At 40.6% G+C, this 26446-nt stretch overlaps 1 protein-coding gene across 12 annotated transcripts in view; it reads right to left on the bottom strand.

Annotated features, from left to right (window-relative positions):
- phf14 (PHD finger protein 14) overlaps nucleotides 1-26446 on the bottom strand; it is a 309934-nt gene that overhangs the window by 144338 nt on the left and 139150 nt on the right. For 9 of the 12 annotated variants that reach the window (XR_005942595.1, XR_005942597.1, XR_005942596.1 and 6 more), the window contains 2 exons: nucleotides 17319-17487; nucleotides 10407-10442 (listed from right to left, as the gene is read on the bottom strand). Coding sequence is in view for 9 of the 12 variants with exons in the window: in XM_041183757.1 (XP_041039691.1) it covers nucleotides 10407-10442; nucleotides 17319-17487 (205 nt within the window). In the remaining 3 variants the exon portion in view is untranslated. The remainder of the gene's footprint in view (nucleotides 1-10406; nucleotides 10443-17318; nucleotides 17488-26446) is intronic. The other 3 variants (XM_041183758.1, XM_041183762.1, XM_041183765.1) reach the window with 1 other exon arrangement.

The raw sequence follows: 26446 nt of genomic DNA, 5'->3' as shown, positions 1-26446 counted from the left end.
TTGGGGGGCGGGGGTGCTGCTTTGGACAAGGTAGGGTCAGAGGGGCTGCCAAAGGTGCCGGGGCCAGAGGGGCTGCCAGGAGAGGCTGCCAGGAGAGGGGGGTGGCAGAGAGGCTGCCAAGGGTGGGTGGTCCGGATCTGCGAAGGGCAGGAGACATGTGGGAGAGAGGCTGCCAAGGGTGGGGGATGTGAGAGAGAGAGAGGTTACATGTGAGAGAGAACAAAAGGAATACTCTGTTTTCCTGGCTCCCAGTTAGCTAAGTCACTGAGGTAATGAATTCTTTGCAAACAAATGTGTAGTTTCTAACATCAAGCTGCATAGGTTCTGGAGCTAATGCTACTGTATGGGAAAAATCTTGTGGATGTTATTGTAATAAACACTGTGTTAAATGGGTAGTTTATTAATGAACAGTTTTATATCATAAGAAACATTTGCATTTATGTTATCACACCTCATAGTGTTTCACATACTGTGAATTACTTGAGGTGCAGTGACTGTCCAAATGCCCCATATGTCAACACCAATATAGAAAGCAATGTTACTAATGCATCACCGAATAAAGGAGTTAGTGAGATGAAAAAAAGAGATCCTGAAAACCAAAAAGTAGCCATTGAAAATCATAAGTAGCCCCCCGCGAGAAAATTTCAAGCAGCTCTCAAAAAAATATATTTTGACACGAGGGGTTATATATGTAGAGTCAGAGTCACATTTACAGCAAAGTAGGTCATCTTTCAGCCCACTAAGTCTATGCCTGCTCCCCAGGGAGTCGTCTGGTCAGTTTTGTTCCCTGCTCGATCTCCCTGTAGCCCTGCAAGTTTATTTACTTCAAGAGCTGATCCCATTTCCTTTCGAAATCATTGACTGTTTCTGTTTCCACCATCCTCAATGGGCAGCAAGTTCTAGGTCATTACTACTCACTGGGTAAAAAAGTTCTTCTTCAAATTCTCCCTGAATTTCTTACCCAAAATATTACATCTGTAACCCCTAGTTCTTGTACCATGAGCTAATGGAAAGAGATTTTTTTTACCTTATCTAAGCCTGTCATAATCTTGTACATACCTATCAAAGCACCCCTCAATCTCCTTTGCTCCAAGGAGGGCAGCCCCAGCTTTTCTTACCCAACATTGTAACAAAACCACCCACATCCCTGGAGCAATTCTGGTAAATCTCCTTTGCGCCCTCTCAAGGGCATTCAACATGTTTCCGAAAGTGTGGTGACCAGAACTGGAAGCAATCCTCTAGCTGGGGCCTAACCAGAGCTCTCTAACAGTTCAGCACAACTTCCCTGCTTTTGTTCTCGATGTCTCCATTTATGAAGCTCAAGATCCCATGTCCATCTATTCCTGCATACTCTTTAGAATTGTCGCATTAAATTTATACTTCACCTGTCAAAATGCATCACCTCACACTTCTCAATATTAAAGTCCATGTCCCAGTTGCCTGTCCATGTTGCTAGTCTATGTCCCATTGCAGGGAATTTGCTTCATCTTCACTGCTCGTCACTCCTCTAAGTTTAGTGTCATCAGCAAATTTTGAAATTTTAAAGGTCCAAGTAATTTATATATAGTAAAGAAACAGTGGTCTTAGCGCTGACCCTGGGGGAATACCACTGTCCACTAGACTGAAAAGCAACCATCCACCACAACTCGCTGCTGTCTGTCCTTCCTTAAGTCAGCATTCACTTGAACACTAATCCTTTTATTCCATAGGCTTCAATTTTGCTAATCAGCCTTTTATGTGGCACCTTGTCAAATGCATTAAAATCCATATAGACAACATCTACAATATCTTCATCAACCTCTGCTACTTCATGAAAAAATTAACTAGATTAGTCAAGCACGATCTTGCCTTTTACAACTCCGTGCTGGCTCTCTTTAACTAACTCAAACCTTTCCAAGTGCCTGTTGATTCCACCAACACCGCACCCCCACCCCCCCCACCCCCACCAATTATGGACTCCAAAACCTTACCCACCACTGTAGTTAAACTAACAAAAGCCTGTAGTTTCTAGGACCCTTGCTGAGTAAGGGTGTCACATTTGCAACTCTCCAATCTTGTCACCTCCCCCATATCTAGGAAAGATTAAAAGATTAAAGCAAACCTTTCCACTAGCTCCATTACCGCTTCTTTTAGCAATCTGATGCAAGCCATCTGGACTACGGGACTAATCTACTCTAAGCATAGCCAGCCTTCCCAGCACCTCCTCCCTTTCAATTATCACACCATCCATTGCCTCCACTATGTCTCCTTCTACTGATATTTTGTTAGACTCTTCTTTCTTAATAAACACCAATGCAAAGAACTTGTCTTGCCCTGTGCTTCTTAGCATATTTAAGCTCTTTGTCCTTAATAGGACTCACTCCACCTCTTTCTACCCTCTTTCTATTTACATGCTGGCAGGAGATTTTTGGGTTTCTTTTAATGTTAACCGCCATTCTATTCTCATACTCTCTTTGCCGGTCTTACTTTCCTCTTCACCTTCCCCTCTCAACTTATTGTAACTGACCTGATCCTCACTTGAAGAATTCACTTGTCATGCATCATACATTCATCTTTTTTGTTTTATCATAATCTTTTTTTTCTTTTGTCATCCATGAAGCCTTGTTTTTGGCTTCCTTACATTTTCTCCTTGTTGGGAGGTACTTAGCTTGTATCAGAAATATCTCTTCCTAAATGATCCCCCCCTTGTACTGTTACAGTTTTTTTCTGTCAGTCTCAGGTTCCATTTTACCCTGACTAGATCCCTTCTCATCTCATTTTTATTAGCCCTCTTCCAATTTAGAAGTTGATATGAGATTATTCCTTGCTCTTCTCCATTGCTAAACATTATGATAGGGTGCCATTCTTACCCAAATGTTCCCCCGCAAAGTATAGTGCCCAGAATTGGGTACAATACTTCAAATGAGGGCAAACTAATGTTTTACATAAGTTTAGCACAACATCCTAGCTGTTGCACTCTATGCCTCCAGCTATAAAGTTAACGATCATATACGTTTTATTATCTGCTCTGTAATCCGACCTTCCGCCTTCAAAGGTTTGTACGCCCAGGTCAGTGTCCTTGTACTCCCTTTGAAATTGTAGCATTTAGCTTTTATTTTTTTCTCCTCATTCTTCCTCCACCTCACTTTTCTGTACTAAAGCTCATGTGTCATGCGTTCACCCATCCCACCAGATTGGTTACATCCTCCCAAAGTTTATTACGATCTTTCTGTTTACTACACTTCCAAATTTCATGTCATTTGCATATTTTGAATTTGTGCCTGTACCCACAAGTCCAACCATCTTCAGCTGCTTCATCAATGACCTTCCTTCCATCTTAAGATCAGAAGCGGGGACGCTCAGTAACAATTGCACAATGCTCAGCACCATTCGTGGCTCGGCAGATACTGAAGCAGTCCATGTCCAAATGCAGTAAAACTTGGACAATATCCAGGCTTGGGCTGAGAAGTGGCAAGTAACATTCGCACCACGCAAGTGCCACGCAAAGGCCATCTCCAACAAGAGAGAATCTAATCATCACCCCATGACAATGGCATTACCATCACTGAATACCCCACTATCAACATCCTGGGGGTTACCATCGACCAGAAACTGAATTAGACTAGCCATATAAATACCGTGGCTACAAGAGCAGGTCAGAGGCTAAGAATCCTGCGGCGAGTAACTCACCTCGTGACTCCCCAAAGCCTGTCCACCATCTACAAGGTACAAGTCAGGAATGTGATGGAATACTCTCCAAGTGCCTGGGTGAGTGCAGCTCCAAAAATGCTCAAGCAACTAGACACCATTCAGGACAAAACAGCCCGTTTGATTGGCACCCCACCCACCAACATTCACTCCCTCCATCATTGATGTGCAATGGCAGCAGTGTACACCATCTACAAGATGCAGGAGCTCATCAAGACTCCTTTGACAGCACCTTCCAAACCCATGACTGTTATCATCTAGAAGGACAAGGGCAGCAGATGCATGCACCTGGAAGTTGCCCTCCAAGCCACACACAATCCTGACTTGGAAATATATTGCCATTCCTTCACTGTTGCTGGGTCAAAACCCTTGAACTTCCTCTTAACAGCTCTGTGGGTACACCCACAGCATCTTGACTACAGCGATTCAAGAAGGCAGCTCACCAGCACCTTCCCAAGGGCAATTAGGGATGGGCAATTAAATACTGTCCTAGCCAGCGACACCCATATCCCATGAATGAGTAGAAAAAATACGGCAGCAAACTTTCATATAGCAGGGTCCCACAAACAGCAATGAAACAATTAGATATTTGAACTTGGTGGCATTGATCCAAGGGAAAATGTTGGCTGGAAAGCAGAATTCCTCAGCACTTAAAATAATGCAGTGGCCTGGATTTAACATCTCATCCAAAAGACAACATACCTCAGACAGTGCAGCACTCCCTCAGCACTGCACTGGGAGTGTCAGTCTGGATTACATGCTCTAGTCTCTGGATTGGAGCTTGAACTTCAACTTTTTGACTGAGAAGTTCCCGCCACTTAAAATGCTCACATTTAAAAAGGGTAGCCACTGATGTCATCCAAAAAGCAATAACATTAGGCATGGGCATTGAAGTCACTTACAAAGTTGCTGGTTATAGCTTTAAATGCTCCATTTATTTCGAGAAGATACAGCTGTACTAGGGCGTATGCAATTTAATGAATAGTTATCTTTTTTCTTCACACTACTCAGTGTAGAACTTTATTTCAATTAAACTCTGATTATATCAAGTTAAGTTAGGAGGATTCTGTGAATTATAGGATTGAAATTTTTCTTGTCAGATTAGAGACATTTTTTTCCAGATGGAGTAATTTGGGCTCAGCAAAACTTCCCTTCCCTGATCAATTTAAAGATGCGTTAGTCAATCCAGTCATTGGCCAAAGAGCAGACAGTGCAGAACTGGGAGCAATCCTGGTTTAAGTCACTCACTCGTGTTCAACACAGGCAGGAAATTGAAATTAGAGTGAGTAGCTTCTCCTATGCTGCAATATCAATGCTTCCATGAAATTGACCAATTGTTTAGATGGTCCCTGGTGGTTTTCCATATTCATTTACTATGCAAAGAATTCCACCCCTCCTCTTCTGAATCAGACGGACTTAAATCTCCATTCCAAAGACTTGAGCACATAACTGAGGCTGGCACTCCCAGTGTATTGTTGAGAAGGTATTGTATTTTCTCAGATAGTGGTTTTTGGATAAGATCTTAAATCAAGGGCTTGTCTGCCCTCTCATGTGGATTTTAAAAAATCCCATGGCATTATTGTGGGACCCTACTTTGTGAAGATTTACTGCAGTGTGTCTATATTATAGCAGTGATTAAACTTCAAAAAGTACTTCATTTGCTATGAAGTTGAATCCTAGTCCTTGTTCAGTCCCAGTAATAGTTCTGGATTAAATTACAACAAGAGTATAAATCTACATCTATCTCTATATTTACTTTGTCTTTACATAACTCTTATCTGTATATCTTGCCTACAAAAGGGAGAGTTTTGATAAGATTGTGTACTCAACAAAAATGTGAATGAAGGACCTTAACACACACATTACAATGCTAATCAGTTATAATCCACCGCCAGGTATAACAGGCAAATCATGTTTTCATTATTGCACCTGCCACTAGCGATGGGAACTTTACAATCGAGCAAGGTCGAACCCCATCTCATTAGCTGAGAACACCTCATAATAGTCCTATTCTTGTTCCAATGAAGAAAAACAAAACAAAAAAATATGATCCAAGTTGTATGTTCATATGTGTGTTCATGTGTTGGAAGATCGAAGAATGGCATTGGCAATTGTGGAGTTTCGTACTATGGTCTGGGCAGCTTCTCTATCAGCTGGAAGATAGCATCATGTACTCTCCAGTTCCTTGCAGAAGTTAGTTGCAATGTACAATATTCCTCTCTTTTACTTCAGCTTCTGAAAACACATATTTCTGAAACACAATAGCATATACATACAGATATCCCATGCTAACAGGCAAAAATTATACAAAATGGTCAATGCTCAGAAGTCAAGCTGAATTTATCAAGCTTCACAAAAATAGTTTGGCTGGATGCTTGACCATTTGCTAGTACAAAATAACGTTGGCACAGTGTATGGAAAGAACTATACTGAAACTTTCAATAAAATAAATCTGCACAAGCCAACCATTGTACTGGGTTTATCATCTTTTGCATTCACATTACTAGATTAGGTAATAGAAATGCTGCAGTTAATCGGTGTATGAGAAAGCATGGTAAATTTTTAAAAATAATAAAGGTAGACCAGTTTCAAGAAAAAAGCTATTTTTCTTATGGTAACATTAAACTGGTAAGGGAACAATTAGGGAAGTAACCTTGGATATATTAACAAAATTATGCAACAAAATGCACCTTGTCTTTATGAAAAGATGTTAGCTCTGACATTAAAGATAAATAATGAACCTTTAAGTAGAATTGAATTAAGCTATTCTGCACCATTTTTCGACATTTTTAAATGCACATCTTACCATTTGAAGCTGAACGTAAACATAACATGGCCGTCACTATCTTTTTATCTCCCAGTGTTCACAAGCCCAAAGGAGGATCCATGTAACCTCAGCCAAATGTCTGAGACTGCAAAGTGCCTCCTAAAACAGTGAATCTGAGGTGTTTGGTAATGCCAAGACAAAAATAACTATTTGGGATTTAGTCTCTTTGGGGAAACAACATCAAAACTTAGTTCATTAGCATTACACCACCTTGTTCCTTGATGCCTTTTAAAACCTTATTAAAAATGTTGCTTTAAAGCACCACTCAAATGTAACAGCATGCAATCCCCTCCTGAACCCTTTATGAAAAATGGTCAACATCAAGATCTTGAAATGAGACACAGGGTAAGAAAGTCATTACAGCACTTAAGGAGCTACCAAATCTTTAGAAAGAAATGAATCTTATTTAAGTCTAGGTTCATTCTGTAAAAGTTTCTTAACTCTCTGCATTTGTTGCTTTTTTATTTATTTCATGAGGACCTGTATGAAAGTGAATTCACATGACTTGCCCATTCACCATTCTTTCCTCAGCTTGGTTTAATGTGGCCAAGTTCAAGAATTAACCATATATGAAGTAAAAACATGAAACCATTTCTTCGCACTCTTATGGCACAGGGCACTGAATTGCCAGTTCCATTTATGACCATTGTAGAATAGTTATCGCAAAGAAAATTCAATAGGTGATTGCCAGACGATGTTAGAGGGACAAACGTATTTCTAACAAGTCAACACCAGTCTCTTTCTTAAGAGTTTCAAAAACTTAAGCTTTTTAATTGAAAGTGCTCAAATAAAATAATGCTACACGTCAGTGCCATGTAAATTGTGTGTAATGGCCTGCACTTCAAATGCTACAAAAGTTTATTCTGTTGTTGCAATAATCTGGGTGGTTTACCTATGTACTTGATAGTGAGCTGGGCAAAATGTCAATTTCATTTGTAAGGGATCATAAAAATAATTTAAGAAAAGGTTAGAAGAAATTTATTTACTGAAATATTTTGGTTAGAATCTGAATTCTTCATCCTAAATTGCTCAAGCAGGTTCCATTAATTCTCTTAAAAAGCTGAATATATGCTTGATCAGGAATACTAAAAAGGTATAGGGAACAAACAGAAGGGTGGCTTTAGACTGAGGGCTCATGTGGAGAAAAATGACAAGACAAAACTGATAAGCCAGGTGGCCAGTTTCCTGTGATTCCCCTAATTCAGCAACCAGTTATGCAGTACCATTATTGTTTACAAAGACCAAGGTAATTCACAAATCAAAGAAAGAAAACAAGTCATGCCACAGAACAATAAGAAAGACATCAATTAGAGTTTCAGCGAAGAAAGAGCTAAAGTAGGGGTAGAATTGGCAATATTGCAGAGGTGGATATAAAAAGTCTTGTGATGGGTAGAGTAGAATCAGCACACAGCATAGCAGGCAGCTATGTTGCCCATTGATTGAATGTCAGCTCTCAAGAGCAATTCAGCTAGTCCCACTCCCCCACCCTTTCCCTGTAGCTCTGCAATTTTCTCTCTTCAGGTGCTTATTCAATTCCCTTTAGAAAGCCACAAATGAGTCTGCCTCCCCTCTCCGGCAGTGCACTGCAGCTCTTAACCACCCACTGCATAAAAAAGCTTTTCCTCTTTTCATTGTTGGTTCTTTTGCCAAATACCTTAAATCTGCGTCCTCTAATGCTCAATCTTTCCGCCAAAACATTTTCTCTCTATCTACTCTGTCTGGATCCTTCATGATTCTGAACACCTCTATCAAATCTCCTCTCAACACTTCTCTTCTCTAAGAAGAGCAAACCAAGCTTCTGTCACTCACTGCTCAGCTCCAGACCACACTCTTCATGAATAGGTAAAGAATAAGTAAAGAAAAAATTCTAAGTAGCAAGAACTGGATGATGGTGGAAAACTGTTCCAGATTCCCCAACATAGATTGATGAATACCACAGAACCTGGAGCTCATGTTCTCTAGGATAATAAGTTACAGATGTGCAACTGAGGGGGGATTAATTGAGAGATATGTGATTGGATTCTTACATGCAGGAATGCCAAGGGATAGTTTCTTCTTGCTGATAATCCTTACTGAAAGCTTACACAGTCTATTCTCTACTACAGGCATCTTGCTCATTGGACAGAATACCTTCAAGTTATTTGGTATTTAAGAGTCAGAACTGGTCAACAAAAATCATTAAAAAGCCCGTCTTGTGAATTAATTTTGGAACTGGAAAGGGCAACAGTACTGGTTTTCTGTACAGAGCATAGCAGCATGCTGTGAATTTGTTTTTTTTATTCATTCATGGGATGCTGGTGTTGCCGGCAACACCAGCACTTATTGTCCATCACTAATTGCCCATGAGAAAGTGGGAACGAGCCACTTTCTTGAAATGCTAAAGTCCATGTGGGTGCATCCACGGGTGTTGCTGGGGAGGAAACTCTGGGGTTTTGAGCCATCGACAGTGGAGAAACAGTGATACAGTTCCAAGTCAGGATCATTTGTGACTTGAAAGGAAACTTGCAAGTGGTGGTGGTACCAAGTGTCTGCTGTCCATGACCTACAAAGTGGAAGGGAATGTGGGTTTGGAAGATGTGGGCATCACTGGCTGGGCCAGTATTTGCTGCCCATTCCTAATTGGCCTCGAGAAGGTAGTGGTGAGCTGCTTTCTTGAACAGCTGCAGTCCATCTGCTGTTGAAGGAATCTTGGCAAGTTGCTGCAGTGCATCTTGTATATGATACATATTGCTGCCACTGTGTGCTGGCAGAAGAAGGAGTGAATGTTTAAGGTGGTGGATGAGTACCAAACAAGTGGGCTGCATTGTCCTTGACTGTGTCAAGCTTCTCGAGTGTTGCTGCAGGCACACTTGTCCAGGCAAGTGGAGAGTATTCCATCACATCCCTGGCTTGTGCTTTGTAGATGGTGAATAGTCTTTGGGGGGTCGAAGTGAGCTGCTCGCCTCAGAATTCCTAGCCTCTGACTTGTTCTTGAAGCTAAACATTTATATGGCTGGTTCAGTTCAGTTTCTAGTCCCCCAAGGATGTTAACGGTGGAGGATTCAGTGATGGAAACACTGGTGAACATCAAGGGGAAATGGTTAGATTCTCTCTTGTTGGAGGTGGTCATTGTCTGATATATGAGTGGCATAAATGTTATTTGCCATCTATGAGCCCAAGTCTGAATGTTGTCCAGGTCTTGCTGCATGCAGGCATGGACTGCTTCAGTGTCTAAGGGATTGCGAATGATACTGAGCACTCTGCAATCATCAGTAAACATCCTCACTTCTGACCTTATGTTGCAAGGAAGGTCACTGATGAAGCAGCTGAAGTGATTGGACCTAGGACACTACCCTAAAGGGGTAGGAGGAACTCCTAAAGTAATATCCCGGGCTGAGATAATTGGTCTGTAACAACCACAACCATCTTTGTGCTAGGAATGACTCCAAACAGTGGAGAGTTTGCCCCAATTCCCAAGATTCAGTTTTGTAGTAATTTCTTGATGTTACACTCAGTTAAATGCTGCCTTGATGTCAAAGGCAGTCATTCTCGCTTCACCTCTGGAATTCAGCTTTTTCGCCCATGTTTGGACCATGGTTGTAAGGAGGTCTAGAGTCAAGTAATGCTCCTGGTGTAACCCAAACTGAGGATCTGTGAGCAGGTTATTGCTGAGTAAATGTTGCTTGATAACAATGTCAACATCATTCATCATTTTGCTTACAATTTAAGTAGACTGATGGAGTAGTAATTGGCCGGATTGTTACAATATCAGAAGAGGACGTACTAAAAAAAAATCCTTCAGAAACTCTAGGAGGAAATTCCTTGGTCAACAGCTTTTGTATTTGCCAGAGGTATAGGAAGATTTGTGGTCAAAGCCAACTGTTTTTGTTGTGAATTTGGTATAGATTCTTACCATTGATGAGCATGTGGTTCTTGCATCAGGCAGTACCTGTTAATAGTATTGAAGAATTCTATTCAGAACACGAAACATTTTCAATGCAACATTACTCTGTTATTTCCAATGATGAGCAACTTCAGAATCCGAAGGTTGAGTAGGGTTGTTACCAGCACTGGAGTATATAAGCCACCAAGGAATCAAAGCTCATATGAAATACGAATCACAAATAATCCTTACAAATATGGAATTCCAGATTTTGCAATACTCATTATGTGGTGTGGCGTAAGTTGAAAGTGCAACTGTAAGCTCTCCATACGCAGAGCTTTGAAAATAGTACCAATAGTATAAAGACACATCTAAAAAGAGAAATATGCTGCCAAAGGTTTTCATCTTGCACTCATTAGGACAAAGGCAAGAATGCCAAATTTCAAACAATCACAACAATTTAGACTACAGAAGAAAAGGGTGCTGATTGGTTGGCAAATCAACTCTGATTGGCCAAGGCGTTGCTCTAGAGCAAGCAACGGGGAGCAATAGGCTCCCCAGGCTCCCAGTCAATTCAAGAATGGCACAATGTTTGAACATATTCTTTAACTTTGCAGATAACTGGTCTCTGCTGTTATGTGATGTATTAGTCCATTGACTTGTAGTCAGACTGCAGGCAGCAGTAGTAGAGATTAGATGTACAATACTTAGTCTCCCGGTTAACTCTTTACATAGTCTTATCCTCAAATAAAGAAGCTACGTTATTGTTTCACCGATTCTTGAAATGGTTAGTACATTTACATCAAAAAGAAGAATGTAACATGCTGGCAGAGTGCCAAGATTACAATGCCTACTAGCCAAAACACAAGGCTACGATTGTACCGGGTAATTCCATGGTCATATCCAACACTCTAAGCCATCTACCTAACATCTCCCTAGATCTGTAAGTAGATCTTCTGGACACAAATAGAATATGTTCAGCATGTTGACCTTATGCATTTTGGCCAATCAAAGTGCTGTAGGAAACATCCAATGATCTTGTACTACAGCAACTTTGGAAGACAGTGACTGACAGATGGCCAGAGTCCTTCCAGGATGTTCCAGAGACTGTAAGACCATTTTGGCCCTTTACACATGAACTTGGAATATCTCAAGGAGTCATTTTTAAAGGAAAGCAAGTTGTCAATCCAGGCTCACTGGACCTGATAGCTTCCAATAGTTGCACAAGGCACACATGGGAATTGATTGAACCAGAAGATTGGCCAGAAAGACTGTATATTTGGCCAGGAATCCACAAAGACATTGAAAAGGCTGTGAAGGAATGTAAAGTTGTAAACCTTCATGCCAAGCAACCAAAAATTGCCTCACGAGGTACCCACACATACATGAACCAAACTCACAACTACCTTCTTCAGCATCCTCGGAGGTGATTTTTTAAATGTAATGGATTATTTCTCCAAATTTCCCATCATCCGTCAATTACATGACACATATAGTGCAGCTATTGCAGACACACTAAATTTGATCTTCTGTCTCTTTGAGGCACCAGAGAAGGTTGTTTCCGACATGGACCCCAGTATACTGGATGGCCCTTTAAAGCAATGTGTGAAGTGGGGAGTCAACCGTGCCACGGCACTTCATCACCACATTACCCCAGATCCAATGGAATGGTGGAATGTATAATTTAAACAGTAAAACTCTTAATCACGAAGTGCGGTCAAACAAAACTCAATCTACACGTGGTCATGTTGTATCTTAGAACGACACAGTTCAGTGTGATCATTCCCTCAACTGCGAAATTGTTATTCAGCAGACAAGTGCAGACAAACCTCCCGTCATCACTCTCAGGTACTCCTAGGAGCATGTGATGCATTACTCAGAAACAGGGGAAGATGAAAGGTGCCCATGACCACATGCAGGAAATGAGCTAATCAACCTGAACACCGGACAGATAGTTTGAGTACAACATCCAACTGAAGGCACCCGAAATCCAACAGAAATCATCAGCATAAAAGCAAAATACAGCGGATGATGGAAATCTGAAATAAAACAGAAAATGCTGGAAAAACACAGCAGGCCTGCTAGCATCTGTGGAGAGCGAAACAGAGTTTAAGTTGCAAGTGCATATGACTCTTCATCACAGCTAAAGAGAAGTAGAAATATGATAGATTTTATACTGTTTAAGAGGGGTGCAGCAGGTGTAACGAGATAGGTGGTCAGGGATAGGTGACAGCTAAGGAGAGATTGACAAAGATGTCACGGACACAAGACAAAGGGTGTGTGAATGGTAGTGGTGAAGAGTAAAGAAGGTGCTGAGAGTGGCATAAAGGTAAAATAGCAAAAGGTGTTAATAGCAGAATAAAGGTCAACACTCATGAAAGCAAAACATAAAAACAAGTGACAAATGGCCCTGTGTTGGGCATGGTTTGGGGAAAAGGATTACAAAATGAACAAATCATTAACTATAAAAAAAAACATAATAAATATACAAAAAAAATAAATAAAAATTGGATAAAAAAGAGTCAAGAGGGAGGAGAGAGTTCATGCAGGCCAAGGACAGACATGTGGGCATGACAGCAGGATGGTGTGTCGAAGTCTCAAGCGACAGGAAGATCTGGATTATGCTTGTGGACTGAGCAAAGTTGTTCTGCAGAGCAGTCATCCAGTCTGCACTTAGTCTCCCCAATGGAAAGGAGACCGCATTAGGAGCAGCTATTGCAGTAGACCAAATTGAAGGAGGTGCAAGTGAGGCACTGTTTCACCTGAAAGGAGTGTTTGGGGCCTTGGACAGTGATTGCACGGGAAGGTGCTGTGGGAAGGGGATGGGGAGTTGGGGGGTGAAGGAGGAGTGGACCAGGATGTCCCGGAGGGAACAATCCCTACGGAATACTGACTGGGGGGCTGAGGGGAAGATGCGTTTGGCGGTGGCATTATGCTGGAGTTGGCGGAAATGATGGAGGGTGATCCTTTGAATGCGGAGGCTGGTGGGGTGAAAAGTGAGGACTAAAGGGACCCTATCATGGTTCTGCAAGGGAGGGGAAGGAGTGAGGGCAGGAGATGGGTCGGACTTGAGGGCCCTGTCAAACACAGTGGGGAGGTGGGACGGATGGACAGACCTCCGTCAAGGAAAAAGGGAGATTTTTTTAAAGTTTAATTATTTGTTCATTTTGTAATCCTTTTTCCCAAACCCACCCTCCCCCAAAGGGCCATCTGTCACTTATTTTTATGTTTTGCTTTCATGAAAGCTGACCTTTCTTCTACTATTAAAACCTTCTGCTACCTTACCTTTATGCCACTCTCAGCAGCTTCTTTACTCTTCACCACCATTCATTAATGCTCCCTTCACCTTGTGTCCATGATATATTTATCAATTTCTCCTTAGCTGTCACCTATTCCTGAACTTCTATTTTGTTCCACCTGCTCCAGACCCTCTTAAACAGTATAAAATCCATATGTCTACTTCTCTTTAGCTCTGAAGAAATCTTATGGACTCAAAATGTTAACTCTGTTTCTCTCTCCAGCAATCATTACCATATGCCCAGAACCAAGATTGTATCCAAGTTTGAATACCAAATAGCATGACAGTGCAATGAAACAGATGCCAAATCAGGACATTATCACAACTAGAACCACAGAGCAGTCCTATTGAATACAGAAAATAGTCTAAGATGCAACACAAACAAAGCATCTCTAACCAGCATTCTGAAAACATATGGCAGCCTCCAAAGATCACCGTAACTAAGTCTGGTCAGATAAGCAAACCATTGACGGGTTTCAGAGACTTGTAAATGTATTGCTCTGTGTTGAAGTACATCTAGACACCATTTTATTTTATTTTGTTGTCATGTAAATACTTTGATTCTTTAAAGGTGATCCTTTAGTTAGAAAAATGGGGATTTGTATTATGATGCGCATGCGCCTACAGAGGAGAATGTTAAACTACTGTCAACCATTATTACCTCCATAGGGTGCGATGTATTAGTCCCATGACTTGTAGTTAGTCTGCAAGCAGCAGAAGAGATTAGATGTACAATACCTAGAATCCCAGTTAACTCTATCTGTATATAGTCTTATCTTCAAATAAAGATCCCACATTATTGATTCACCAATTCTGGTGTATGATTGGTACGTTTATGTCCAAAAGAAGAATATTACACCTGAGCTTGAATGCATGTTGCTTCCACTTGTTATGACACGGTAGGTGGTATTTGCCAGGCTGATCTAATCCACAAGGGAAACTTGGCCACGCTATCACAACGGTTTTGCAATTTGTATTTATTACAAGACAGTTTTTGCACTGAATTCAGAAGTAACAAGTGCATTAACACCTTTAGAGGTTTTAAAAATTAAATTAAAACATCAACAAAAAAAGACTTAAAAACATTCACAAGATTATAATTACACGGTTACATAGGATGATAATAATTCTCAAAATTCCCAGTTAACCAGACTCCCAACTACACACCCTCTTTAAGGTAGCCGCCCAAAATAGATTTTAAATTTATAGCGACAATCTAGCAAGGTTATCGCGAGCGCCCACTCGACAATGGAATTCCAAAGACTTTTAACACAACTTTGGTTAGTGGAACAGCAAACTTCTACAGGATGGCTATGGGCTTTTCCCTAGTCTGTTTCACATGGTGTACCTTTCAGATATTACACGGCCACGCCCCCATAGCCTTCCAATCCTTCTTTAGATATATTCCTCTTTAATCTGCAAATCCCATTGCTCCCACATCTTTGCAATTTACTTTTCCAATAATATAATTTTTTTAATGTCATTATGGCCAGCATTTTTGGGAAAAATCAACATATTAACCTGCCTTGTTATCTTGTTAGTTCTAAACATCCCACCATGTCTCTTTGAAAACCAAACAACTCTCCACTTATCTTAAAATGCAAATTTCATTTGTACCCTATTTGCTAAGACTTTGCCCAAGTTCACTCGATAGCATTTCACATGCCCTTGTACACCTAACCCTTTTGATAGGCTGCAAGGTTGAAGTTATCAGTTTCTAATTTAATTAAATCAGCCACACAGACAAAACCATCCATACACATAAAAACATAAGCCTACTTTACCATACCCCACAATAATACTCTGAAAAATATGATAGCTTTGTGACACAGCAAGTGTAAATGAGCCAAGTTACAAGCTCGGTTGATTATCTTAAATTGGTTGTTAGTGCAGCTATTAGCGCAGTCAGGATTGTTCAACAAATGTTGCCCAATCATGGAATTGCATCTAACAGCAAATATTTTGTTCTAGATTTTGTAAGTGCGGATTGGTTGAATACGCTCTGTACTCTGCTTATTACGAGCAACTGAAGGAACATGTTGTTTGAATGCACAACAAGCAGGCCACTTCACACTGACAATATGCAAATACGGCAGGTGGTATTTGCCAGGCACAAGGGATACTTGGCCATGCTATCCCAATGGTTATGCAATTTGTATTTATTACAAGAAGGTTTGTGTACTGAATTCAGAAGTAACGAGTGCATTAACACCTTCAGAGATTTTAAAAATTAAATTAAAACATTAACAAAAAAAAACATACCTAACTGTATAATTGTAATCTTATGTAAGAGGATAACAATTCCCAAAATTCCCAATTAACCAGACTCCCAATTATACACCCTCTTTAAGGCAACAGTCCAAAAAAGATTTTAAATTTATAGCTACAATCCAGCAGGCCACTAACAGGATGCTGTCACCAATTCAAAAAGATGCTCTGCCTACTGCACAATTAAGCAATGCGGGGTTTGAATTTCAACATAGGTGCGATGCCAGGTACGTAGGCCATGTGCCCCAATCATTGGCTAATTAAATCATAAAGCATGATCCTATGGTTATATGTAAATATGTAATAGGCAGAATACAGACTGTACTCAAACAGCCCTCACTTGGAAAACCCAAAATAAAACACCTACTGTTAGAAGTGATTCTGTGACGGGGCAGCATTTGCTGCAAAATTCTGTGTGATACACTAACAACCAATTTAAGATAATCAGTCAAACTCATAACATGGCTGATTCATACTTACTGGAAGCAATATACATTCATATGCAGGGACCAATTCTCTCCAAACAAAAGGAATATATCCAAGCCTCGTGTCTTATTTGAATTACCCGGGAGCTTGTAACCTATAGTTTCTCATTTCTATCTCCATGGCGACGCCTCAGCCAAATCAGTCAAGTTGCCAACGAATCAGCACTCCTGTAGCAAAAATTACTGTGGTTGCTTGAAATTCAGCATGTTTGTATTTATCCCGATGAGTGCAAGATGAAAGGTTTCAACAACATGTCTCTCTTCCAGCAATAAACATCTGAAGGTCTAGTCAAACCACTTGAATTCTCATCTTTTCATATGGACTGGTATGACTCTCTAAAATAAGCAGCAAGTATGTGTTTCATCAATGAATGTAATTTATATTGGTGAATATAAAATTGAAGTTAACAATTATTCTAAAATGTGATATCACAAAACTTGCTTTTTCCTCATCAAAATCATGGAAAAAAAGTGCTACTTTATTTTTCAACTAATAAATTCCATAACATCCATTTCTGCTCAGTCTTGGCTGAATAATGCGTATTTCACATCAAACAGTGCTACTTACTTTGGTAGGAATCCTTCCACCAGCTCCTAGTGTCCCTTCTATTAAGCCACATAAAAAAATTATCTTAAATTCCAAATTTCCTTCAAGAAATTTGGACCATGCAGTAGAACTCAACAAATAATTTTAGCCACATTAAAATGCATGCAAAACACACATTGTCTTTCTTCCTATGAATTGGATAAATAATATATGACAAGCATTCAATAAGCAACTATTTCCAATATCACTTTGGAATAAATTGATCACACCATTATGTAACCCCTATATCATAACTTATGGCATAGGAAAGGCGCAGGAAAGTGATACAAGAGGGATTAAGTTACCATATTTTTGTTCATGATCTTCTTTGGTTCAATCACAATATCCAATGGAGTGAACTTCACAGGTTCCTTAATCTGCCTCCTTGATCTCTTGGTGCCATCTGGTAAAGTTTCCATGGTAATATCTGCTTCCAAGTCACTACTACCTGCTTGGTCGCATTCAGAACACTGCCTGCAGGGCAAACAGATTAAGTGTGTTATGACGTGGCAGATGATGTGTGCCAGGCAGATCAAATCCACGAAGGAAACTTGATCATGCGGTCACAACTGTTTCTCAATTTGTATTTTATTTCGAGATGCGTGCCCTGAATTCAGAAGTAATAAGACTACCATGACTTGAGGTTTTTAGAAAACTAAATTAAACATTAACAAAAATGATTTCAAGCACATACACAGGTCTACAAATTGCTACGATAATAACTCTTAAACCCCCAATTAATCAGGCTCCCAGTTATGCCTCTGTTAGGGCAACAGTAAAAAATAAATAGATTTAAACAGACCCAGGCAAAGCAACACAATATCCTGAACAGTCGAATTCAAAGTGAGTTTTCTCACTTCAGTTCCTGTAGACAGCAACTTGACACATAGAGGCTTTTCACACGAATTTGATCTTAGAATGCCTTCTCCCTGATACATAACCTCATCTCTTTTATACATGTTTGTCCCTTTTTAATGCAAATTCCATTGTTCCGATGTCTTTGCAACTTTACCTTTCTCATAATATAAATCTTTTCATAGTGCTCATTTTATCAGTAACCTTTGGGAAAAATAAACACACTGTTTGACTTAACCCCTTCTAGCTAGGTGTAACATCCTACCATCTCTGAACTTCAAACTACCCTAATTTATCTATAAATGCAAATTTTCCTCATACCTCACATTCTAAAACTTCAACCATGTTTACATATTTAGTATTTCAAACCTAGCTTCTTATCGATGACTCAAAAGCCTCCAGACCAGCTGTCTACAATTCAATTAAACCCCCTACACATAGACGCACACAGAGAAACTATCCAAACCCCACTATTAACCTACTTTTACAGTAAATCATAATATTATGAGAACTATTATACTTTCATGATACGTGTAGTACAAAATTTATTTGGACTGGCTCCACAAATACTATGGCTACAAGAGCAGGTCAGAAGCTGGGTATTCTATAGCAAATGACTCATCTTCAAATTCCCCAAAGGCTTTCTACCACCTAAAAGGCATAAGTCAGGAGTGTGAAAGATTAATCTCCACTTGCCTGATTAAGTACGGCTTTAACAACACTCGAGAAGTTCAACACAATAAAGGAAAATGCAGTCTGTTTAATTGCATCTGATTCACCACCTTAAACTTCCACTCCCTCCACTACCAGCACAACATAACTACAGCGTGTAACATCCACTGCAGTAACCTGCCAAGGCACCTTCAAGAGCATGTTCCAAACCCATGATCTCTACCACCCAGAAGAACAAAGACAACATATGGGAACACCACCACCTGCAAGTTCCCTTCCAAGTCATATACCTCCCTGACTTGAAAGTATAACCCCTTTCTTGCATTGTCACTGGATCAAACCATAAGACCATAAGACATAAGACCCCTGGGATTTCCTCCCTCAGAGCACCATGGGGGCATCTTCACCATATGGCCTGCAGCAGTTCAAGGTGGCAGCTCACCACCTTCTCAAGCACAATTAGGGGTGGGCAATAAATGCCAGTGACAATCCTTGCAGGTAACACTCATGCCCCATGAATAAGTTTTTAAAAAGACCAAAAAGAATTGGTAGAATTGCATAACATTTTTGAATGGAGTTTAAACATTCGGCTCTAGAGCTCTCTCTCTTAAGGCCAAGTGCGACTATCCATCAAGCTTTTCTACTGATGGTAATTGGGTTACATGTTTCTACCTTGCAAACATTTAGTCAATACTGCAAAGCTGGCAGTTGGCAAGACAAGCTCATTTTGACAGCTGGTCACAGTTATCAGTGCATTTTTCATTTCCATTTCACAGTCTTTTGAGTATCCTGAAAAAAGACACATTTCATACCTATCTGAAACGGGGGAGAATTGTTAAAGGAAACTGGTCAATTCCTTTGAACACAGAAGTATGAGTGAACAGAAATTCACTCAATGATTCAGAACTAAATGAAGTACATAAAAGATTAAAAGATGAGACACTTGTCCCCTTGAGGCTTCTTAACTGGAACATAAACCATGTATCTCCAAATAGGTCAAGGCCCATGACAAATTCAATCATGCCTAGCTTATAAATATGTTTTAAAATCTCATGAACCACAAAGAAAAGGGCTAGGAACTTTCAAAAGAATCACAGCTTTTTGGATAGCTTTAGACATTTATACACTTTCCATTACGCTCCAAAGGGATTCATAAAGACACAACAAAGATGAAAAAGAACAATCAATAAAACTCAATTTCTCTACAATAATCTTATCTTGCAGAGTGTGCTCAGGCTAATTAAAAGTGAAACCTAAGTTAGTGATCAGCACAGCTCAGGCATGAAATTCACAACAAGAACAGATGCCAGTTCTACAAAATAGGATTTATATTCACCTAGCATACATTACTACCCATGCACCAAGGTTACCTTTCTGTAGAGTATTTGTTTGTTTATAAATAATGGTCATATATAAAGAAATAAATTAGAACAAATTTAGAACAAAAATAGTGTTTTCTTCAAATAAGAGTAAATGAAAAAACTAAAAGTTCTCTACGAAGAATTTCAAGTCTCATTTATATACAATATACAAAAACATAACCATACCGATGTGGAACCTTAAAAGTAATGCTATAATTTTATAATACCCACAATTACGATACAATAATACCCTTAATTTATTCAGCTGGCTGCATGTTTTAAGTGTCTAAAGGACTACTGAGCTCTCATCACTCAATGACTTACTCGTATACACACAAACACGTGTGTGCACATACACACACCTAAAGTCATTACATTTTTGAAATAATTAAACTATATTACCAAGGTCCAATCTGAACAGGTACAAATAATTCACAATGTCAGATACGCTCTTGAAAATCATTCGCCCATCAGCAGCACTAAGGTATGGAGTAAAGGTTAAGCTTCATGTGGCATACGTTGCAGTAATTTCATGAAGTATTTACAACTGATCTAACATCTCTAACAAAAACATCAATAACATATCCCTTTTAAAGTATATTTTTGATTGCTTAATTTCTTAGATCTCCTCCACAGCCAACTCTGCATGTTATACCTCATAAGACCTCCTTGTGGCACACTTCTCCTCTTCCTACTGTATGATTAAACATTTTATCCATTTTAGCCCCTTCAAACAAAATTTCATTCTTGGATTTGTTTTTTTTTAATGTTTGCTGGTTGAATTTTCATGGTTATTAACAGATATGCAAGGGGAAAGTAATGATATATGAAAACAGAACTTAATACGGGAATACCTACATGGTGCTTTATACTTACCAGTTGTGTTAAAGAGCAGTACGATCAGATACCTGGAAACAGCTCGCTCTTTCAGTTGCCAGGCACAATTTGGCAATTGAGACTTAAGCAGAGGGAAAAATCAAATATGAAAATCTATTTCTACACTAAAATATGTGTGTCTGTACATGTGTAACAACTGAGTTTTTCAATTATAAAACTTGATTCCATAGCTTTATTGAGGAATCATGAAGGGAAATATGTGAAAAGGGGCCATCCAATGTGGGAACATTCATATCAGTCCATAATGCAACAGCTCATTAAATGCTGCTGAAAACAACAAAATTAAACAAATTTAATGAATTCTTCAATATTTATGAACTTTGCACACTTAAATTTTCCAACCACCAATTAAAAGCCCAGCCCGGCCCAATCAATAGGAACTGACCTTCACATTCCATTTCAAGCAATGCTTTATATTGAAGGCCCAATTAAAAATCCAATAAATAAAAACAGAAAATTCTTGAAACATTCAGTGTCATAGAGTCATAGAAGTCTACAGTACAGAAAAAGGCACTTCGGCCCATTGAGTCTGCACCAGTCAAACAAGTACCTAACTATTCTAATCCCATTTTCCAGGACTAGGCCCAGAGCTTTGTATGCCATGGCATCGCAAGTACACATCCAAATACTTCCTAAATGTTATAAGGGTTTCTGGCTCTACCATCCTTTCAGGCAGAGAGTTCCAGATTCCCACCACCCTCTGGGTGAAAAAATTCTTCCTCACATCCTCTCTAAACTTCCTGCCCCTTACCTTAAATCTATGCCCCCTGGTTATTGATCCCTCCACCAAGGGGAAAAGTTCTACCCTATCTATGCCCCTCATAATTTTATACATCTCAATCATGTCCCCCCCCAATCTCCTCTGGTCCAGGGAAAATAACCCCAGTCTATCCAATCTCTCCACATAACTAAAACTCTCCAGCCCAGGCAACATCCTGGTAAATTTCCTCTGCACTCTCTCTAGTGCAATCACATCCTTTCTATAATGCGGATTCCAGAACTGCACGCAAATCTCTAGCTGTGGCCTAACCAGCGTATTATATAGTTACAGCATAACGTCCCTGCTCTTATATTCTATGCCTCAGCTAATAAAGGCAAGTATCCCATTTGCCTTCTTAAACACCTTATCAACCTATCCCACTATCTTAAGGGACTGGTGGACATGCACACCAAGGCCCTCAGCTCTTCGGGTACTTCCCAGGGTCCAACCATTCATCATGTATTCCTGTGCCTTGTTTGACCTGCCCAAGTGCATTACCTCACACTTATCCGGATTAAATTCGATTTACCACTGGTCAGCCCATCTGACTAACCTGTTTATGTAATTTGATTGAATTTTTCAAAGAGGTGACCAGGTGTGTAGATGAGGGCAATGCATTTGACGTAGTCTACTTGGACTTCAGCAAGGCTTTTGACAAGATTCTGCATGGGAGACTGATAATGAAGATAACAGCCCATGGCCAGAGTGGTATTGAAAGTTATTGCCAGCGCCCCTGCTATATCCTCCCTTACCTCATTCAGCAGCCTGGGATACATTTCATCTGGGCCTGGAGATGTATCTACTTCGAAGCCTGCCAGGCCACTTATAACCTCCTCCCTTTCCATGCTAACTTCTTTAATTATATCACAGTCTTTCTACCTGATTTCCATACCCATGCCGTCCCTCTCGTTTGTGAACACCGACACAAAGTATTCATTTAGAACCTTACCTACATCTTCTAGCTCCACACACAAATTATCACTATGATCCTTAATGGGCCATACTCTTTCCCTAGTTATCCTCTTACTCTTAATGTACTTGTAAAATAACTTTGGATTTTCCTTTATTTTACCTGCCAATGTTTTCTCATGCCCCCTTTTTTGCTCTCTTAATATCCTTTTTAAGTTCCCCCCAGCACATTCAATACTTCTCTTGGGCTTCCGCTGTTTTGAGCCCTCGGTATCTGCCATAGGCTTCTCTTTTTTGCTTTATCCAATCCTGTATATCCCTCGACATCCAGGGCTCCCTGGATTTGTTGGTCCCTACCTTTGTCTTTATTGGAATATGTTGGCCCTGTACTCTCTCTACTTCTTTCTTGAATGAGTCTCACTGCTCTGATGCAGATTTACCTAAAAGTAGCTGCTCCCAGTCCACTCTGGCCAAATCATATCTGATTTTATTAAAATCAGCCTTCCCCTGCTTTAGAACTCTGATTTCTGGGCCATCCTTATCCTTTTCCATAGAAACCTTGAATCTAATGGAGTTAGGATCATTATCTGCAAAATGCCTATAGTACACTCCCAGCAATGTGACTGCTCCTTTTTTGTTTTCAGTTCTACCCATATGGTTTCAGTTGAGGAGCCTTCTAAGATGTCATCCTTCCTTAGTGCTGTAATTGATCCCTTTATCAATATTGCGATAACCCCTCCTCTTTCACCTCCTTCCCTGTCTCGCCTGAAGACCCTATATCCTGAAATATTGGGCTGCCAATCCTGCCCCTCTCAACCATGTCTCTCTGACAGCAACAACATCATACTTCCATGTGTTAATTTGTACCCTCAACTCATCTACCTTATTCATCAGACTCCTTGCATTAAAATAAAATAAACTAAAATAAATCCAACCTTGCCAAACTCCCTTGTGCCTTAAATGGCCTGTAATTTCTATGCCTTCCACACTTACTTGCTATCTCTTCTAATTTTGACTGTGTATCTCCCTGTTGCTGAACCTCCTGTCAGGATCCCATCCCCTGGCAAATTAGTTTAAACCCTCCTCAACAGCACTAGCAAATCCCCCCGCAAGGATGTTGGTCCCATTCCGGTTCAGGTGCAGCCCGTCTGCCTTGTACATGTCCGACCACCCATGGAAATGGTCCCAATATCCCAGAAATCTCAAGCCCTCCCTCCTGCACCATCTCTCCAGCCAAGCATTCATGTGGACTAACCTCGTATTTCTATACTCACTAGCGCATGGCACCGGAAGTAATCCAGATATCACTACCTTTCAGGTCCTGTTTTTTAATCTGTTTCCTAGCTCCCTAAATTCTGCTTGCAGGACCTCATCCATCTTTCTACCTATGTCGTTGGTACCAATATGTACCATGGTCTTTATCTGTTTGCCCTCCCCTTTTAGAATGCTCGACAACCATTCAGTGACATCCTGGACCCCGGCATCAGGGAAGCAACATATCATCCTGGAGCCACGTCCACAGCTGCAGAAACGCCTATCTGTTCCCCTTACTATTGAGTCTCCTACCACTATTGCTCTTCCCCTCTTTTTCCTCCCCCGCTCCCCATCGTGCAGCTGAGCCACTCACAGTGCCATGAGCATGGCTGCACTCCCCAGAGGAACCGTCACTCTCACTGTTTTCCAACACAGAAAAATGGTCTAAAGCATGCTGTCCACGAAGCTCTGAGCCTTGAGGATGCACCTCAGTGCCTCCAGCTGCTATTCAAGCTTCGAAACTCAGAGCTCATGTAGCTGCAGATGGTGGTACTTCCTGCACACATGATCGGTCAGAGAGCAAGGAGCATCTAGAACTTCCCACATGTTGCAGGTGGTACATAACTGAGCTGTCCTGCCATGCCTCTAGTTGAAAAAAAAACCTTTACTTTAAGTTAAATACAGTAAAAAAAAAAGTTAAATTATTTACGTACTTTAAATAGAAACTAGAACCCTTGCCTTTCCTTAGCTTAATCTATTTTAAACTGGAGAAAAAAAATGGAAAAAAGCACTTACCCACTACTCACCAATCAGCTTTCACCTTTGTGCTGACATCACTTTTTGAAGCTTCCCTGCACTTGCACTGGTTCTGATCTCTCTGCCACTCACTCGCACTGTCTTGTGATGTCACTGTTGTTTTCTTTTGGAAAGATGTCACTCTTGTTATTTTCAACAAGAACTGACTGCAGGGCACCCTTCCCAGATTGCTTCACTGCGATGCTGACTGCAGGACACTCTTCCCAGACTGCTTAACCATGATGCTGGCTGCAGGATACTCTTCTCAGACTGCTTCACCATGATGCTGGCAGCAGGATACTCTTCCCAGACTGCTTCACTGTGATGCTGACTGCAGGACACTCTTCCCAAACTGCTTCACCGTGATGCTAACTGCAGGAAACTCTTCCCAGACGGCTTCACCGTGATGCTGGCTGTAGGACACTCTTCCCAGACTGCTTCACTGTGATGCTGATTGCAGGATTCTTCCCAGACTGCTTCACGACGATGCTGACTGTAGGATACTCTTCCCAGACTGCTTCATGGCGATGCTGACTGCAGGACACTCTTCCCAGTGGGTCAGGCAGCATCAGTAGACAGAGAAACTGAGCAGGTGTTTCAGGCCGATGACCTTTCATCAAAACTGGGAAAGGTTAGAAATGTAATAGGTTTTAAGCAAGTGAAAGGGGGAAGGTGGAAAAAGAACAAAAGGGAAGTTAGTGATTGGCTGGGACACAAGAGTTTTGATGAAGGCTCATCGATCTGAAACATTAACTGTTTCTCTCTTCACAAGTGCTGCCAACCTCAACATTTTCAGCTTTTGCTGCTTTTATTTCAGATTTCCAGCATCCGTAGTATTTTATTTTTATCCAAGAATCTATGATGCTGAGCCAGCTACTGGTGGATATGATGATACATGTCTGCCATTGATCATCTGTGATTAGTTCCTGGGCCCAAACAAGGTCAAGACCAGGGAACACCAAAGGGAGATCAAGGTCAGGCTGTGACATATTTGCAATATTAATGCTAGTGAGTGAAGAATGTGGTGGTATTGAATGCAAAATCTACATTAAAAGCCTGTACATTTTTGGTCTAGATTGTAATAATTATAGTTTACATAATGTTGAAAATTACATTATGCAAAGGGAAGATATTTGGAGGCAGTCATTTTCTTATAAAACTTCTAATTAATCTTGAGGATCATGGCAAATCTACTAAATCTCTCGAATCTTCTCTGGCAAATTGGAGGATAAGTTTTTTTTGGCCAAAATAATGAATACATCAATGTCCATACTACAATCGTAATTCATTTGCAGACATTAAGATCTTAAAGAAGTACATGACAGTAGATGGTATGGAAATGTGGATGGAAAATGTAAATCCAATTTTTTTTTTTAATTATGAGATGTAGGTTGCTGGCAAGGCCAGCGTTTATTGCCCATTCCAAACTGTCCTTGAGAAGGTGGTGGTGAGCTGCCTTCTTGAACTGTTGCAGTCCATGTGCTGTAGGTACACCCACTGTGCTGTTAGGGAGGGAGCTCCAGGATTCTCCCTCTGCAACATTGAAGGAATGGCGATATAGGTCAGGATGGTGAGTGGCTTGAGTAGGAACTCCCAGGTGGCAGCGGTCCCATCTATCTGCTGCCGTTGTTCTTATAGATGGTAGCAGTCGTGGGTTTGGAAGGTGCTGCCTAAAGAGCCTTGGTGAATTCCTGCAGTGATTCTTGTAGATGGTACATACTGCTGCCACTGTGGTTTGACGGTGGAGGGAGTGAATATTTGTGGATGAGGTGCCAATCAAGTGGGCTGCTTTGTCCTGGATGGTGTCAAACTTCGTGAGTGTTGTTGCAACAGCGCTCATCCAGGCAAGTGGAGAGTATTCCATCACACACCTGAATTTTGCCTTGTGGATGGCGGGGCAGGCTTTGGGAACTCAGGTGAGTTACTTGCC

Source organism: Carcharodon carcharias, chromosome 3 (assembly GCF_017639515.1).
Source record: "Carcharodon carcharias isolate sCarCar2 chromosome 3, sCarCar2.pri, whole genome shotgun sequence".
Lineage (NCBI taxonomy): Eukaryota > Metazoa > Chordata > Chondrichthyes > Lamniformes > Lamnidae > Carcharodon > Carcharodon carcharias.
The sequence above is the reverse complement of the archived record's forward strand: the minus strand, read 5'-3'. Positions and strand labels throughout refer to the sequence as shown.